Genomic DNA, 19569 nt, shown 5'->3' with positions numbered 1-19569 from the left:
GTGTAATGTTCCCGTTACGAATTATTACGTAGACTAAACGTATTATTATTATTATTATTATTATTATCACCATCATCATTATTATTAGTTACAACTATTAGCTGCAGGTAATTATAACGTTAGCCATTTGACAGTATGCTAAATTCTGTAATCGTATTCTGCGATTATTATTCTGTCATATTTCAAATGAATTTTAATTAATGATTGTTTGCTCGTTATGTAGGCTATCGGGACTTAATCTATTAATCTATTATCGGTGTAGTAAGCCTGTTTACATGACTGCACTGCATCGATTTCTCTTTTATGGATTTACCATACTGTTGTCAAGATGCTGTGACGCAGTTGCCTTGGTTTCCAGTCAACTGCGCACGCGTATTAGACTTTTCTGGAGTCATGGCGGTGGACGCTGTAAACATAACATTATAACTAGCAAGTTGTTCAAGGTAGGTTTTTCTACGGAGAAGACAAAATTCAGTTCGCTGGCCCATGCACAGCGAGAAGGTAATAACGATACATAGCTAGTTACGAAATACTATACTACGGCTAACTTTTAAAGCTTACAGCTAACTAATTATCTAACACTAGAGGCTAGCTAGGCTGCTAGTTAAATGCTTTAAGATGTAGCTAAGCATAATGCGTATTATTCCTTTATCGAACTGGTGGTATCGATAACTACCTAATGTAAGCACATGCTTACGTTAGGTAGTTATCGATACATTACATTACAATCGCTTTGCAGTAGGTCGGATCTTATCCAGAGTGACTTGCAAAGTGAGGACGACTTCCAGAAGTGGAATTTGTAGTGTGGTGTCTGAATTAATGAAGTGTGTTATCAGCTGTTGACTCGTTATGTCATCATTCAGAAACCTACAATGGAAGATACCTGGAAAACAGGTGACTTGGAAAAGCACTTGAAGGTAAGTCATACACTGTCAATTCTTTTACGCAGATGCTGAAGTAACATCATTTTACCATTTTTTGTCAGATGTGCATATAGCCTCAAGGGATGCCAGATTATGGGAAAATATTAAAGCATGACCCAGATTAAAAATATAAGAACATCTGATGAATCCTTAGTATACGCCCTGAAAGCATCACAAATATGCAACTGTTTCTGCTGTGAATGTACTACTGTGACAGATATTTTGCTCCAAGTGAGGTTGTTAGTTTGGTTGCACAGTAAATTAAATTAGTTTAACTACATGCGCTATCTATTCCAGAGAGGGGTGTATGATGAAGACAATATGAGGAGAAAAGACAGAAGGAGGAGAGATGAGGAGGGGAAGAAGGGCAGAAGTGGGGATTCAGAGCGACGACACAGAGACCATGAAAGGGAGGCAACCAGGGAGAGGGACAGACACAGGGAGAGAGATGCCACTGGAGAAAGAACCAAGCCCAGAGACCCAGATAAGGACAAGGACCAAGACAGGCGGAGAGAGGGCACAAGGGACAGAACAGCAGGAAGGGACGAGAGAGAGCGAGAGAGAAGGCAAGAGAGAGCGGAAGAGAAAGAACGAGTGGGAGACAACAGCAGAGCCAGGGACAGAGGTCACGAGAGCAGGGAACGGCAGCATGAAAGAGCAGAAAAGGATAGCAGAGACGGGGAGAGAGAAAGGAGGAGAGTGGAGCGGGACCGCGAGCGAGGGACAGAGAGGGAGAGAAAGAGGGAGGAGGGCAGAGATGGAGACAGAGAGAGGGACAGGGAAAGAACCAGAGAGAAGGAGAGGGACAGAGACAGAGAAAAAGACAGAGATAGAGAGCATAACTATGAGAGGAGAAAAGAGAAAGACAGACACAGGGACAGGGAGAGAGGCCACAGCTCCAAACATGTTAAAGAAATGAACGACTACACGGAAGAACTGCAGGAGAAGCATTATGAATCAAAGAGAGAAAACGAAAGAAGAGAAAGACACGGTGAAAGAGAACATTCTAGAAGGAAAGAGGACAAAGGTAAATTTTAGCTCAACACCGTTGGGCAACATAGCACAATCATGATATTTACATTGAAATTTGTAATTGTTGTAACTGTATTAAAAGGGTTGTAATTCCTACATGGATCACCTAATATGGATGTAAACATCCTTAAATTAAAGCTGACGGTCTGACACTTTAACGTCATATTAATTGTTTTATTTCAAATCCAATGTGCTCGAGTACAGAGCCAAAACAACAAAAATTGTGTCACTGTCCCAATACTTTTGCATTTAACTGTGTATTTATTAATGTATTTATTTACCTACTGATCTTTAACTGTCAGAGTACCAAGAACAACGACGAAAAGAAAAAGAGGAGAGGGAAAGGAGACACAGAGAAAGAGAAGAGCATGTGAGTTCTGCATTGCAAGCAAAAAAATAAAATAAAATAAAAAAATAAAAAAACATACTTTTAAAAATGTTTTTCCTAGTCATGTGTATCAGTGTGATGTGAACAAATGCATTCTCTCTCATTCTGTGATACTCAATGAGAAAATCTGGAATGGCTGATACAGTATGTGGTAGTGCCTGTTATTTGATTCCATCCCTGTGGCCTGAAGCAGCCCAGAGAGAGAAGGAGGCGTGAAGATGGGCCGAAGGAGGAAGAGCGAGAGAGGAGACGCCCAGAGCGCCAGGAGGAGACCCGGCACCACCTCTCCAGTGACAGGAGGTCACACGACCAGCATGGGAAGAGGAGGCCCGTGGAGGAAGGAGATGGAGAGGACGGTTTGGTCCAAGTGGCTCCTGAAGCACGTTTGCACTCGGGAAGAAACAGAGAGAGGCAAGAGCCCAAAGAAACCAAGGTGAGAGACGGAATGGGCCACCACACATCTGCAGCGTACTCACACGAGTGGACCTGCAATATGTGGCCGGCTTCCTATTACTTGCTCTAATCCAAGAATGACACATATTGCTCTTAATGTTCTCTTTGCTATGAGAGAGGAAAATATTCTATTGAAAGATATTGGAGATTTTATCATTTCCCCCCCCCCCCCCCCAGAGGTCTTACTGATGACCTTGGGAGTTTCCACACTGCAGTGATCTGGTGTTCCTGCTTTCCATTTCTTTTCTTTTTGTTTTTTTTTGCCTATTGGGAATGTTCATTTATAAATGCACACTTCTCCCATTGCTGCAACATGCTCTGTGTAGTCTCCAAAATACAGAGATGCGCTTATTTGGACTTGTTTGTGTAATCACATGTACGCGTTTGGTGTAGATGCTGATTTGACATGAAAGATTATAGTTCCAACTTGAAGATGTTTATATTTCTGAGAGCTGAGTGCTGTGCCAATTTGATTATCCTATGCCATGCAGTACAGTGCTGTGGATTATCATTCAGCATAATTCAGGACAGTTAATGTTACCAAATTATTGAAAGTTATAGATGCAGAATACTTTACCATAATGTGGGTGAAATGGACAAATTCTCTGGTTATTTTGTGAAGAAAATGATATTTAGTGAATGTGTTTATGTCTGTAGGTTGAAAAGGTGGAAGTTGAGATTGAGAAAGTATCTGCTGAGGGTCCGGGGGATGAAGATGAAGCTGAATATTATGAGGAGGACTTTGAGGTATGAAAAATTAAACAAAAAATTCCAAAAGCTATGTATCTGCAGGTTTTTTAAAGGATTTATAAAGCTATGTACATTGTGTTCCGGTTTTGTTCTTGATTTTACAATGTTATTTTGCATGCTTAAAATGGACCATTGTTAAAGAAAATGGTAAGTCCTGATATGTTAGAATATCATCTGATATGTTAGAATGCTTGTTATATATACATATGCAGCTTTGTTGTAGAGTGAATGTCACATTTGAAGAGCAGGCATATTGTAGTTCACTCGTAATGACACTGAATCAGAAATTCCACTGTGACCAATTAAAGAAAACTACAGTGTGTGTATTAATTGTATGTACTTTTAACACACCACTGAGATGTGTGCCCTCTGTGGTATTTACTGTATATCTTTCCTTGAGACTTCACATAAGTTAAAAAAAAAAATGTATTAAACCTATCAGGTACAGTGAACATCTGCAAAATCATTTGGGTCAAAATGGAATATAGTTAATTTCCTGACAGTGCATTTAGAGAAACGTACCTTCTTAAGTAGGCTCATTGATGTTTGAAACGGTGAATAAGTGACTGAGCTCTGAGTCTGTGCTGCTTTCTGCTGAAAGGATTACGAGGATGATTTTGAAGAGATTGATGAGAGTGACAGAGAGGAAGGTGATGATGGGGCGATGAGTGAAGAAGGACACAAGGAGGAGGAGGAGCTGTCCCCACAGAAAAGGCGGGAAATTGAGGAAATCCGGAGAGCCATGAATGCAGAAAATGAGAGGGTCCATTCATCCCAGCAGTGGCATGCAGTGGAGGAGTCTGAAATAGCGAAAAGAAGTAAGTAAGGCTAAATTAATATATAAAGTGTTTTTGTTGCTTTCCTGTGACTAATCTGGCTACACGTGGCTGTCAGATGTTTTTAAGGAGGAATTTAAACTGGCTGAGTCGTAGTTTTACGTTTACGCTCTTAGTAGGAGCTATTTCTGCTGTTAGTTTGTGCTTCATAGGGCTCGTGAGGGGAGGTAGCAATGGGACAGGCAAAAAGCAGAAATCTACCTTCATTTTGCTGGTAATTGGGGAAGCACGTTTTTTAAGCATTTTAATTATTAACAAGGCTGCCAGTTTGCATAATTGTATACAGTCTAATGGTGGTTTATTGATTGCTGACAAGTAAAAGATTACAGTTTGGAGATGTTCGCTCACAAAATTGAATTCCCCCAGATTCTGATGTTCCTCAAAGAAAAAACACTCAGCATGGGAAGTTTATAGACTTTGTAGCGGCCAAGCACAGGGAAGTAGGCAAGAAGATAGCCAGCAAGCAAAAGTAAGTCTGAATGAATGTTGATTTCTGTGAAAGTAATGTATGGTTTTGCCATGTGAGTAAGGTTTAACCCTTAAAACCTGAAATTCTCATTAATGTCATTTCCAACACGATGGTTTCATTGTCGGTGTTAAAAGTCTGATTGTGCTGTATTACTGTGTGACTTTGGTATTATGCCAAAACCATATAGAGTATGTATGTAATTGTGTTATTACCATTTTGCATGTAATGTCTATGTTTATGTAAGTCTTCCAGCTGCCCAAAACACAGTGCTAAGAGCTCCCACCTGGTTGTGCTCCATTTCAGAAAACGCAGTGCGGAGTTGCTCAGATTGATTGATCTGGACTTTTCAGTCACTTTTTCTCTACTGGACCTGCCTCCAGTGAATGAATATGACATGTATATTAAAAGCTTCGGGACGACAAACACTAAACAGGTTTGTGTGCGTGTGTGTGTGTGCGTATGTGTGTGCATGCGTGTTCATGTGCGTGTATGCCTGTGTGTGCGCGTGTGTGTGTGCGTGTGTGCCTGTGTGTGTGTGGGTGCGTATGTGTCTGCGTGTGTGTGTGTGTGCGTGCATGTGTGTGTGTGCCTGTGTGTGTTTGTGTGTGCCTGTGTGTGTTTGTGTGTGTGCTTGTGTGAGAGAGAGAGCATCTTTCCTGTAACAGACTGGCCGTGTGCTCACTTCATACAGCATCTCCCCTAATCGTTACCCAGCTGACGCACATCTAATTTCTCATAAATTATAAAAGCTCTTTGAGAATAAAAACCATAAAAACACAATGGCATGTTTTGTGTAATTCATTTTTTATTACATTCGCGTGGTTCGCCAAAATATTTCCAGATAGCACAATCCCTGTTCCCAATCACCTCCAGCATCACAACTATTTATTTTAATGAGATGTATCTTTAATTGGAGCTTATTGGCAGGCTATTCTAATTTGGTTAACTTTGTATGTAACAGTTGGCATTTCGTCCAACCTGAATTTTAATTGCCCCAGTTTAGTGCCTAGGGCTTTATTCCACGAGTGCCATCTATCTCCATGACAATTAATATCTTTCCATTACATTCACATGATGCGATTGTGAGAGCATTTGTCCTTGCCCGTGACAGGCATATGTCCAGTGTAATGAAGACAACACGGACAGAGACGTTCAGACAGAGGAGATTGAGGCTGATGATAAATGGACACAGCATCCTGGAGACAGCCGCACTGTCTGTGGAGGTAAAGGAAGAAACAGCCTCACTGTGCTGGAATGTTCTCTCAAAGTTAAATAGATGCCAATGACATTCTGAAGAATTTTGAATACAAACATGCAGTAAAGTGTGAAACATGATTTAATGTGAATCAGATTGGTATAAAATTTTTAAAAAATTGCTAATAACATTTTATGTTATTCTTCACAAAAAAATGAGAATTCGGGATATGAAATTTGTTCTTGAGACAGGTCATTATTTGAACATGAATATTTGCATGTTAGAACAGGGTAAAAAAAAGCATGCAGTTTTTGAGGTTTCCCAGAAAAATACATGTTTAATTGTGTAGTGTTCAACCTTTTTAAAAAGTTTTAGCAGTCTTAAAACTTGTAATTAGCTTTTTTGTATATGGCAGTATTCAGTGTTTTTTTTGTGATTGTTTCAGGTCCAAAACTCATCAGTGAGGCCTCTGATGAATCCATGGCCAAAATGAACATAGATTCCAAACGACTGGCAGAATTTCTGCTCTCAGCCTCTCAGGTATAAATATTTGTTATTTTACTAGTGAACAGAAAACTAATAGCTTATGTGATTTTGTTCTTGAAAGCAGTGTCCCTCCTGTTTGCCTTTTGCAAAGTCACTATGAAAATGGTGACAATGAGTGTTATTGGTTTTCATACAGTAAGCATACCCACCACATTCCGTTTGCATTTATTAAATGTCAGCGCTGGGTTTATGCCGTGTGCTCTCATGGGAAACAGCTGTGACTTATTTGAGGTGAAGCTATTTATGGTCAGTCTGGAGTCATCGGTCTTTTTTTGTTTGTTTTTTTTCCAGGTGGTAGCCATTCTGTTGGAAGAGGACAGAGCTGAAATGCATTCCTGGAGGAAGCAGAAGTCCCAGGCACGCACTTTGTCTTGCAGTGACGGATGTCTGCAGCTCAACACTAAGCTGCCATTTCTGCATGGTAACGCTCCACTGGGTCTTATTTACATTTACATGTATTCATTTGGCAGACTCTGGTGTCCAAAATGACTTTCAAAGCCATTATGGCACTCAAGTGCAAATAACGTGGGTAATGACTTGCACTAGAACCAACTAGGGACAGCAGCGCTATTGCCATTTAGTGCAAAGCTGATCTGAATTAAATTCACTTCGATAAAATACATAGACACGTTTATATTATACTAAGTAAACATATCTCAATTAATTTACTTTTGTCTGCATTAATATGTTGGCCAGCACGACCCAAGCCTGTTGGCTTAGTATTTTTTGTTTGTGGAATAGAGAAGCCATTTCTCAACAGTTGCAGACACTGATTTGGCCCGATCTACGGAATATAATAAGCATCCTTCTGTGTTTGCAGATGAAGCCGATTTGGCAGAATGTTTCTTGCTGGTCTAGGCTTTGTCTTCTCTGTTTTGTGTTACCTACTGTTTGCACCAATGAAAAAGTGGAAAGAATTGGCAGTGTGCCGAATGAGCTCCTGATGCTGCGTTATGCTCCTCTGGTCTTACAGGCCGGGAGGTGAGTCTGATCAGCTTCTCTCAGGTCCAGAGGCAGACGCTGCTGTCTGTCCACGGTCCTGCCACCAAGCCCAGCGCGGTCCGCCTGGACAGCAAGACCATCCTCTGCATCTGGAACATCTGGCAGCCCTCGTGTCCTCAGAAGGTCCTGGTCTATGAATCAGAGGTACATTCATCTCTGCGTCCAGCTCAAAACTGATCTACTGCAGGCTTCAGTATGCCATTTAGCTGAATTATAGACAGATTCTTGTGGAAAAGGCAAACGGCTGTTTTTACTCCCGGCTTTACAGAAGAAGTTGATGTTCTTGACATATTTCGATTTTTCAGCAGCTTAGTTGATACGTGTAAAACCTTGGCTACATATTATGCTTTCCATACAGCAGGCTATTTTACTGAAGGAAAGTGACTTGAGTACTGAAGGAAAGCGAGTTGAGCAGGGAATTGCTGTTGTACCCTCACAAGTGTACAACGGCAATGCCCTAGCCTGAGATTTGAACCCGCAACCCTGTAGTTAAGCCCCACCCCTCACCACAGAGCGCTGCAGCAGACCCGGGTTCTCTTCTCCGGCAGGTGCTGTGCTGCTGCTTCAGCCCCGGTAAGGCCACGCTGGTGTTTGCCGGCACCGCTGTGGGCTCTGTGGTAGTCTGGGACCTGCGGGAACACTCCACCCTGCACCAGACGTTAAGGATTGGAGACAACGACTGGACTCTGCGCTATCCCACCTTCTCCACCGGTGAGTGGAAGGCTACTGCTGTGCATCTGGGTCTGCTGGTCTTCTGTGGTAATTGTGCACACATAGGAAATGTAGGTGTTTGTTTTGTCAGTCTGCGGCATAATTGCTGAACCCAGGTGGAAAAGCTGTTAGATTAAAGTGACCCTCTTGGACCCCTTTTGAGGGTCAGAGCAGTTTCTGCATAGGTACATAGACATGTGAGTGTGTGTTCTTGTGCAGTCTTTACTCACAGTCAGATAAACTGTGTGTGTCTGCACAGTCTTTACTCACAGTCAGATAAACTGTGTGTGTCTGCACAGTCTTTACTCACAGGTACATAAACAGTGTGTGTCCATGCACAGTCTTTACTCACAGGTACATAAACAGTGTGTCCTTGTGCAGTCTTTACTCACAGGTACATAAACAGTGTGTGTCCTTGTGTAGTCTTTACTCACAGGTACATAAACAGTGTGTGTCCATGCACAGTCTTTACTCACAGTTACATAAACAGTGTGTGTCCTTGTGCAGTCTTTACTCACAGGTACATAGGCCGTGTGTGTCCATGCACAGTCTTTACTCACAGTTACATAAACAGTGTGTGTCCATGCACAGTCTTTACTCACAGGTACATAAACAGTGTGTCCATGCACAGTCTTTACTCACAGTTACATAAACAGTGTGTGTCCTTGTGTAGTCTTTACTCACAGGTACATAAACAGTGTGTGTCCATGCACAGTCTTTACTCACAGGTACATAAACAGTGTGTGTCCTTGTGTAGTCTTTACTCACAGGTACATAAACAGGGTGTGTCCATGCACAGTCTTTACTCACAGGTACATAAACAGTGTGTCCTTGTGTAGTCTTTACTCACAGGTACATAAGCCGTGTGTGTTTTCACAGACTCTGTTCTGTCGCCGGTTGGTCACTTCTCCTCTGTGAGGTCAGTGGAGCCGGTCCCTGTTGCAGTGGCTGAGGGTGTGAGGCCAGAGCTGTCTCTGCTTCCGTCACACCAAGGTACTGTTGCCCACACACATTCTATTTAAAAAGTACCATAAATTGTACTGTGCAGTTTCAGAACAATCATGAACTCTTTTCCATTGTGTGGCTCAGCGTTCTGGTTGCACTCACTCTTCCTGCTTGTCAACCCCTCATTACCTACAATGCGATATGTACTGTGATAATGCTTCTGAAATTTATAGGTATATTGTAACTGCTATTGTAATTACTGCATAGTTACATGATTAACATTGTGGTACATTAGTGTGCAATTTATACTCTCAACCCGTGTGAAAAACACAAAGAACATACCCTGATTACAAACACAATCACTAACCATTTATGCAAGTACAGGTTATGTATGGCTGTAATTGTATAGCAGTTAAACAGTTCTTTCTTTCTGCTAAACCGCAAATGGAGTTTTCCTGCAACAGCGGCTGTAAATATGCTTAACGTAATGTGTATCATTACCGGCTTGTTATCCACCAGGGTCGTCACAATAAAATATGCATTTAGTGACACTTCTGTTTAGAAAAAAAGGCTTAATGAGTTTCTCTTTACTGCATTTTCGTAAGAGGTTGTTGTACTTCTGTTTATAATGCAGAGTCATCAGGACTGTCTTTCCAGTTAGCATCTCTGGATGAAAGTGGAGTGATGAATCTGTGGGTGAGTTTCAACTGAAATGAGTTTTGACTGATTAGCACAGGCTACACTTGCTAATTCCTATGCAGTAATGCTGGTAATCCCTAAAGTAACCCTAATTGGACCCTTGGGTTTTCTAAACGAGCCAGCCGTGAGCAAGTCGTTTTCAAATCACAGAAGCCTGAACCTGAACAATTACCAGACACATTCCCAAGATCAGGGACCGTCGGAACTCTCCCAGCTTGTTCTCATGAAACAAGTTTGGAAATGGGACTCGGGTTGGGCCCCGGTCATTTGGGTCTCAGGGGACCTCTATTCTGACCGCGACTCTGTTTTTCGACATGCTGGGACTTGTAGTTTTTCTGTCCCTCAGGTCGTAGTGGAACTACCGAAGGCCGACCAAGCGGGTTCACAGACTGACTTGGGTGAGAATTTGATGCATCTTTGCTGAATCCCTTTATTGGTCTGATTACAGTAAGTTGTTTCCATTGCGATTGTAAATGAGAGGTTTTTAATCAGTAGCTTCCTTTTTTACAGGTCTCAAACCGGGCGGAAAAGTTAAGCTGCTTCACAGTTCCACACTTTTTACCAACGAGAGGTGAGATTTAACTCTGAAATCTCATCGTAGGGTCATCAGTTACTGCTGATTGGACGATGAGTAAATGTTTGCAGTCGCCTTAGCCTAAAGATGATGCTGTTTTGGGACAAAAACCAGACACAAACTATATCCATATTATTTCAACTGCATTTTCTTCTGGTTCTTCTTTTGTCTTCTTAGTCTTCCTATTTATATTATTAATAATAATTATAATAATGATAATAATATTCATAGTTATTATTATTATTATTATTATTATTAGTAGTAGTAGTAGTAGTAGTCATACCTATGTTTACCAGTGGGCTTCATTCCACTTACAGTAGATTTCTGTCTCTCCTGTATGTGACAGTGTATTCATATTGAAGGTATGAAATGGGTTTAGAGGGTGGGGTCGCTTTGCATTTAAAGGTGATGTATGTAAGATTGTAAGATCGGAGATGTGAGTGGTGAGATGTGAGATGCTTTCCTGTCTCAGCAGGTCCCCCCAGAGAGACGCAGTGAAAACAGAACCCCTGCGCACTCTGCTCTTAAAGTTCTTCCCCTCCGACTCCAGCCATTTCTTCATCGGCACAGACATGGTAAACATATTACTCATCCACACTGGACCGAGCGAGCACTGTGTCTGCTGAATTACCTTTAGGCGTTTCAGCTTGCATTCTGCTGACTGGCCACCAGGTGGGAGTGCAGTCAGCACAGTGGGAGTGTGGTTCTGAGGCGGTCTATTGCATTACATTACATTACATTTATTTGGCAGGCGCTTTTATCCAAAGCGACATACAAAAAGTGCATTTCATGGTCATAGACAACTGCAAAACACAGGTTCAGTAAGGTACAATACTTATTTTGTACAGCTATTTTTAGCCAAGAACACAGTTTAGTTCACAAAGTGAACACTATTCAGACCTAACCTCTGCAAAGCCAACTAGGCAGAAGAATAAGCTACAGTATTAGGACAAATACAAATTACCAAAAATTACTATTGCTTGTGCTCAGTGGAGTGGAGTGACTGATAAAGAGGTCATGGTACTGGGTCTAGCATCCTGTCATCTGACATATCACAACTTGCTGGGAAAACATGTATATTCACATAGCAAAGTTGGGAGAAGGTCTGTTTCATCCGCCTGCCCCCTGAATCGTTCTCTCCCAGAGCTGAACTTCCCTATCCCTAGACTCCAGGACTGAAGCAGGGGGAGGAAAATGTTCACACAGAGGACAGCCCAGTAATGAGAGGGAGGAACAGTGCCATCAAAGCACAAAAAAGAACATAATCGATGCAATAAGCAAAAGATATATTTGTAGCTTTGGGAGGGAGCGATAAACAAAATATATATTTGTGAGTTAATGCTATTCTACATGGTGTCTATACAATTACAGTTAGCTGGTTTAGCCCATGTTTATGTCTGTTGCATGTGCGTGTGTGTGGGAAGGTATATCCAGCAGGTTTCTCTCCTCCAGATCCAGGGTCATGCAGTGAGGTGCAGGCTACAGCAGACAGAGAGCTGTTCCCTTATTGATACACAGATTCCTAATGAGCACACATCACACACATGAATATGTAACATGATAACATCGTACGATTGCAGGGTCTGGTGACTCACGGAACCAGGCACGGGTTAAAAATTCTGCCAAAGTTCTACAGGCCACAGGAGGACGGACTCCGACCCGTCCACATCACGACGGTGGACGTCTCTCCATTCGGAGAACCTCTTTTCCTGGTATGATCCTCATTCCTGTTTTTATTTCTGTTTTTACTGTTTTACGCTTCACATGTTTTTTAATTGTACAATCCCTGATCAGAAAAGTTTTAGAAAAGAACCCATGAATGACTTCCCATTGAAAGGGTTCAGTATAACCCCCCAAAATAGCAAAAAAAAAAAAGAAAAGGAGCTTTATTGTTCTGAATTTGAAGATACCTTAACCATGAGTAGCTGGTCAATTGAATTTCATCAGCAGGGTGTGTGTGTACTGTAAATGTGGTGTAGTGCATGTGTATGAATGGTTGTGTGTGTATGTATATGTACATGTACTCATGCTTGTGTACAGGGGCGAAGGTGTAGTATAATGGGTAAGGAGCTTGTAACCTAAAGGTCACAGGTTCGATTCCTGGGTAGGACACTGCCATTTCACCCTTGAGCAAGGTATTCAACCTGTGTTGCTTCAGTATATATCCAGCTGTATAAAAATGTAAAAAAAAATTCAAAGAAATGCTAAAATGTAAAAAACAATGTAAAAAAAAATTAAAAATTAGGCGCCTGCGTGTGTGTGATTCTGTCCCAGGTTGGCCGTGCAGACGCAGTGTCAGAATTACGCAACTGTGTGTGTGTTTCTGTCCCAGGTTGGCTGTGCAGACACAGTATCAGAATTACGCGCCTGCGTGTATGTGTGTTTCTGTCCCAGGTTGGCTGTGCAGACACAGTGTCAGAATTACACGCCTGTGTGTGTGTGTTTCTGTCCCAGGTTGGCTGTGCGGACGGCAGTGTCAGAATTACACGCATGTGTGTGTGTTTCTGTCCCAGGTTGGCTGTGCAGACACAGTATCAGAATTACGTGCCTGCGTGTGTGTGTGTTTCTGTCCCAGGTTGGCTGTGCAGACACAGTGTCAGAATTACACGCCTGTGTGTGTGTGTTTCTGTCCCAGGTTGGCTGTGCAGACACAGTGTCAGAATTACACGCCTGTGTGTGTGTGTTTCTGTCCCTGGTTGGTTTTTGCTGACGCAGTGTCAGAATTGCACGCCTGTGTGTGTGTGTGTGTTTCTGTCCCAGGTTGGCTGTGCGGACGGCAGTGTCAGAATGCACTCGGTGAGCAGCGAGCAGCCAGTGATGGAGTGGAGCAGTAGTACAGCCGGGCAGCCGGTGCTCTCTGTCCAATGGGCTCTCACCAGGCCGGGGGTCTTCTGCGTCTTAGACGCAGCCTCTAACCTGCACGTGTGGGACTTACTGGAGAAGGACTATGAGCCAGTAGCAACAGAGGAGCTCCATTCAGACAGGTAAGCCATGTGCAGGTGGAGGACGGTGCAGAGAGGTAGGATTACATCACCTGAGGGGGCTGCCTCCTCCCTGCAGTTCCAAAACTGCATCTTTTCATTCCTTCCGCAAGTCAGTTCCATGCTGTTGGGCTAGCTGGTGCCTAACACTAGCGTTCTTTACATTACATTACATTACATTTTACATGACATTTATTTGGCAAATGCTTTTATCCAAAGCGATGTACAAAAAGTGCACTTCATGGTCATAGACAACTACAAAACACAGGTTCAATAAGATACAATACTTATTTTGTACAGCTATTTCTAGCCAAGAACACAGTTGGCTAGAAATAGCTGTACAAAATAAGTATTGTATCTTATTGTGTTGTAGTGTTCTCCACTTGTAAGTCGCTCAGGATAAGCATCTGCTACAGTAAGTGTAATATACAGTACGCTGAGTGAATACCGTTTTTTCCCTCAGTCTTTTTTACATTTTTTAAAATTTTATTTATTCATAGTGCTGTAAATACGTATTTGCGCCCTTCTTGATTTCATATATTATTGCATATTTGTTATAATGAATGGTTTCAGATCTTTAGACAAAATGTAATATTAGACAAATGGAACCCGAGTAAACACAAAGAACATTTTACAATTATTATTATTTAATTTAGAAGTCAAACATCCATGTGAAAAGTTATTGCCCCTTTAGTTAATCAATCAACAAATTAACCAAATTTAGTTAATAATTAGATTCAGCTGACTGAAAACAACCAAGCTCAATTGCAGCCTGCCCCATTAAATCGAAACCACACTCATATTGAACTCTACCATCAGAGCGAAGTAGTCACCACAAATTTAAGAAATTAAATTATGGGAAGTGTTTGGGTGCAGTTATTGCTGCTAAAGGTAGAGCAACCATTATGTTTAAGGGGTCAGTGACTTTTTCACATGGGTAGTATTGATTACTTTTTCATTAATCCAAATAACTATTTTAAAAAATTGTTTTGTGTTTACTCAGTTTCCCTTTGTCTAATATTTCATTCAGTGTGACAAATTCAGTGCAACTAATATGCAGTGTAATAAAGGAAATAAAGAAGCGGGCAAATACTTTTTCACAGCACTATTAAAGTACAAAAAACGTGTGCATACAATTCAAAGGCGTGAATGCACCTGCCTTTGTGTGTGTGAGCATTAACTGCTAACATGTTGACACCTCGCACACCGTAGCTCAACATTCGGGAGCTTTGGAGTGAAAAAAGGGGGCACAAGGTGGCCTGTGCTAGAACAGCAGGGGGCAGAGTGAGAAAGAGGAAGCCTGAGGGCAAGAAACCAAAATATCTGTAATGAAACTGTTCAGCATGAGAGAGGGGAAGTCCCACAAAAGGGATTTTTATTTCACCTTTTCCTCTTTCACCTGTGTGATGCGAATCAGGACACAGAAGTCTGTATTCATTTACAGCGACTTGTAGATTGTCTTCTGTGAAATGTAGGCTGTAGATTAGAATCTGATGCATTCTTCTCTAATCATCAGATAACCGCCATTGTTAGCATTATTCCTTCTTCCCTGTGCAGTATTTTCGCATATGTTCGTTTGTGCAGCCGGGGCTCTGAGAGAATTTGTTTTTATTTTCAGGGTTACCGCCATGGCTGTTTTCGGGGACCCGGCCAAACCAAACACATTATCAGGAGTGTCTCTGGCCAAGCAGTCCGGGGAAATTGAAATTCAGTACTTCAGTAAGAGGTGGGCAGTGCCCGCCCCTGCAGAGATAGATACACTGCACAACATACTGAACAAGTCTTTCTGAAATATTCCACCTGCTGTTGGCTTTTGGACATTTCATCTTACCTTCTAAAAAAAGAAAAAATATTAAATAACACACCTTGCCCAAACTAGTTTAATAACTGGAGTCACAAAATATCACTTTTTTCATTAAAAGGCAAGCGTGGCTATGAGGAATGCATGGAATCTTTGACTGTTTTTATGTCACTGGCTTTGTCCATATGAACATGTAAGCATAAAGGAATAAAACTGTCAGTCACACCTCAAAGAGGTTCACCTGGAACTTTTGCACAATCTTTCTTGGACAAATCACGTTTTCTGCAGAAAGACTGCATTTACACTTCAAAATGGAAACTGCGATGACATTCTGCAGCCTCCTTCAGTTGATATCTGTTAAGCTCCAAAGATGCGTATAATATGTAATCTCACTTGTTGGCTGAAGAGAACGAAAAGGTAGAATGTATTTAAAAGCAGCCAGCTCATTCCACAGTGAACACATGTATTTTTTGTACAAATAAAATGTAATAGTTATACAATAGAGTATATTTGTATATGTATTGTATTGTTATTTTTCAACCAATAAAATTGATTCATCATCTTTGTCTTTTCATTTATCTTAATTTAGCTTAATTTCTCAAATCTGAAAGTCAATCACACTGTGCATCAAAAGAGAAGTTTTAGCCTTTCTGTTAACAACCACTCATCTATTTCAGTTGAAAACTGTTCAGAACTAGTTGTATTGTCCAGGACAGTTCTGTACCAAAGCATGCATGGTCTGCTGTAGTCTTGTCCAGTCCGGGCTAATGTTGCTACATTTACTGCCTCATCTGTTGCACCACAAGAAGGATGAGAGGTGAGAGTTCAGGGTTGCATTTGTCTTCAAACAGGAAAGTGGAAAAGTTACAGGTAAGTAACAAAGGTGTACATTTTGTTGGTTTGAGAGGACACTACCTTGGGAAAGAACAAAAAGACAGCGGTCATCAGCCGTAAAAGAATACAAATTCTGAATTTCGCACTTATTTTGGAATGCCTTACCATGACTGCAGAACATTCTGTAAATCTGGGGGATTGGGCATGTTTGGACAAACAATCAGGCCCTCACTCTCTAATCATGGTAGCTACATTCTGTTCTCTCTCATCTGCAGATGCCTGTCAGCTTACACTGGATTGCAGTAAAGTGTACAGAGAGGTGAGTGTGTCTATAGAGTACACCATGGCAACTGGCACAGGTCGATCACCCTGAGATCTGAATTCACTCCCCAAGTGCTGCTTAGAGCAGGTGTGCACACACACTCTTACTCAGGGGCTGATTGAGAGGATGAAGATGGTGTTCACCTGGTGACCTCACCTGGAAAGGGACTTTAAACTGTGGCATTGGGACAAATGTCAAGTCCTGGGCTTTAGGAATTGATTTGAAGGACAGATATGAAACAAAACAAAAAAATCTTTACCAAAAAAAAAAAACTGCTATAAAGCACCAGGATTGGCTGGCAGGTCCTTTAAAAAAAAAAAAAAAAAAGATTTTCACTCCGAAGACTACAGCTAAACTGATATCGAATGGAGTTGGAGGAAGTCATTTCTTATGTGGCTTTAATATTGCAGTCCATGGGCTCCGGAGTGACCAGCAGTGGTTGGTAGAGCAAATCAACCCTTCCATACCCTGGTCGATGCAAGCGTGCCCATATGGAACTAGAAGATACAATCAGCATTGGCATAGTTGCTTAAAAAGTAAAGTTAAAACTTGAAACGTGAGTTAATAAGTATCTGGCCCCTTCCTGTTTTCCTCTATTCTTGCATGTTTGTCACACTGAATGGATTCAGATCTTAATACAAAATGTAATATTAGACATTACAAACACAAAGTATATATTTTTAAATTTCATTTATTTAATGAAAAAAGTTAACAAACAAAAACATAAAAATGTCTTGTGTTTACTCAGGTTCCCTTTTTGTAATATTGCATTTTGTCTAAAGATCTGAAACCATTCATTGTGACAAATATGATCAATAATAGAGGAACTAAAAACTTTTTCACTATACTGTATATGTAAGGAATAAGATGATACTGGATTTTAATGTACGTTTTTGAAGAAATTATATATTGATGCAAAAATGTGAATACATGACAATTTAGTTACAACCTAACCTTGTGTAGATATGTACAGTAAAATATAGAATTATTTTTAAAACTTATTGTCAGGGCAGGCGAGGGAATGGACCCAAACGCAGAGTGAAGGGAAAAACACAAAACTCCAAAATAGGATGAACAAAGACTTTACTTAATTCCAGGGAAAAAGGGAACAAAAAGCCTCGCAGGGCAGCTATAACAAACACAAAGAAAAACTTCAAAACACGCTGGACACAAGAAAATACAAAAGTCCAAAAACACGTTACAAACAAACCAACCAACTACAACAAAGGATCCAGCACCTGAGTCAGGGGGAAGGGAAACTTAAATAGACACGACACAGACGAGACACAGGAGGGCACAATGAACAATCAGGCCACAGAGAGGGAAGGGAAAACAAGACAACCAAAAACAATAATTGGACAATTGAAAACAATAAACAATTAAACCGGGGGAGCAGGACACAAAACAGAAGTGCCGCCATCTGGCGGCCCAACGAGGAAAGACAGAGGGAAAACACAGACAGGAACACAGAACCATTTCACTTATAATGCTATAATAACTTCCCTTGCAACTTCCATGCTTTGTAGGTCTCTGCTTCTTTCTCCACATCTCCTCATGGTTAAATTGGACTTCTTAGGGTTTCATAAGATGGAGGATTCTGAAAGACTTGATTGCACTGAATTTGTTCTTTAAGTAGGCTTCCAGAGAAAGACTGGCCTGAGGGGAAAATAACAGTTTGGAATTATAAATGTATTCATGTAGCCTATGTTTGCATCTCCTACTGTTGTGTGTGTGTGTGTGTGTGTGTGTGTTTGTGTGTGTTTGTGTGTGTTTGTGTGTATGCAGACCAGTGTTTCACAGCCCGATAAATGTAAACAACGGAATGTTCAGTGAACTCTCGGTTTTCGGTGCTGTTGGGGTACTGCTCTTATTATTGACGAAATGTGAAAAAGTGACATTTCTGTAGTCAGAAAAACTCTTTGAGCTTAGGTAGACAGATAGATATAAATAAATACTGCATTCATCTTCAAGGGAAAAATCAGTTCATCAATTCCTAGCTGATCCACAAACTAATTGTTGCTGATCCTGCAACTTCCAGGTGTGAGACATTATTTTCTAATCTCAATTTGGTAAAGTGTAAGAATTGTCTCAATGTAAATTCAGAAATTGGCTAACTGTACAGCGTAGTGGGACGCAGTATGACCTACATTGTAAAGGGCTGCTTCCACTTCCTGATCCCCTATGCCAGATGGAAAGAGGAGGGACACCCTCAGCTGACTTGTCACAGTTTGATCTGTCAACACAAAAGGGTCACACAACTCCCATTACCTGCAACGCTTGATACCAGAAGAGATGCGGGGTAGAACGCAAACATTTTTTGATACTACAGCAAAAGGACGGTATTTATCATATCATAGGTGACAAAGTCATACAAATGGTCTCAGTTTCTTCCCACACCCAAATTCTGTCCAAATAATGTAACTTTTCCTTAATGTAAACCTATTAAAACATGTAAGGAATTATCAAAAATGTCTTGCTTCCAACAGTAAAATTCAGATGATAACACGCTCAGAATTGATTGGGTGTTCTCTGAATAAAGCAATAATCCCAGAAGAAAAAGGGGAAAATAATAATAATCAAGGAAAAAATAAGGCTCTGCACACTGAAAGATGCCATAAATTTGAATTTGCGATGGCTTTATAATTGAGCATTTGGCACAACAGACAATGAAAGGCCTCTATGTAGCTCATACTGTACATTGTTCAGCTAATTTCACCATTCTTTTGAATAAATATAATGCAAAGTAAACACATTACACATTCACTATCCTTTAGTGTGCAGAGACTTTTTTCTTTATTTCCTACACTAAAAGTTCACAGGAAATCCATTTGAGTGTCCTTTATGAATTTTGTATAATAATTTCTATTGATTCATATTTCATGTACTGTGACTATCCAATAATAGCCTTTATGGTGGGAATGTTGTGAGATGGTATTACAGTAACTGAGGGCTGAGGCCGGGTCTTTATGGTGGGAATGTTGTGAGATGGTATTACAGTAACTGGGCTGAGGCAGGGTCTTTATGGTGGGAATGTTGTGAGATGGTATTACCCGAGGGCTGAGGCAGGGTCTTTATGGTGGGAATGTTGTGAGATGGTATTACCCGAGG

At 41.0% G+C, this 19569-nt stretch overlaps 1 protein-coding gene across 6 annotated transcripts; it reads left to right on the top strand.

Moving 5' to 3' along the window:
* The first annotated feature begins 353 nt into the window (after positions 1–353).
* Positions 354–15865, top strand: dync2i1 (dynein 2 intermediate chain 1). 6 transcript variants are annotated; one of them, XM_035416319.1, is made up of 23 exons: positions 354–443; positions 864–917; positions 1221–1950; positions 2258–2325; positions 2534–2776; positions 3454–3543; positions 3688–3693; positions 4148–4364; positions 4749–4851; positions 5155–5284; positions 5963–6074; positions 6492–6586; positions 6884–7013; positions 7566–7738; positions 8143–8305; positions 9185–9298; positions 9885–9946; positions 10296–10347; positions 10460–10520; positions 10996–11098; positions 12104–12235; positions 13284–13507; positions 15123–15865. In XM_035416319.1, exons 2-23 carry the CDS (start codon positions 873–875, stop codon positions 15292–15294), a joined length of 3225 nt encoding a protein of 1074 aa, XP_035272210.1. In that variant the 5' UTR covers positions 354–443; positions 864–872; the 3' UTR covers positions 15295–15865. The 6 variants fall into 6 exon arrangements, with proteins under 6 accessions (XP_035272210.1, XP_035272208.1, XP_035272207.1 ...); XM_035416317.1 differs by having other exon boundaries at positions 354–501; positions 2537–2776; XM_035416316.1 differs by having other exon boundaries at positions 354–501; positions 10999–11098.
* Positions 15866–19569: the final 3704 nt, after the last annotated feature.

The sequence above is a fragment of the Anguilla anguilla genome, chromosome 4, assembly GCF_013347855.1.
Source record: "Anguilla anguilla isolate fAngAng1 chromosome 4, fAngAng1.pri, whole genome shotgun sequence".
Taxonomy (NCBI): domain Eukaryota; kingdom Metazoa; phylum Chordata; class Actinopteri; order Anguilliformes; family Anguillidae; genus Anguilla; species Anguilla anguilla.
This window is presented reverse-complemented; position numbering and strand designations above follow the sequence as displayed.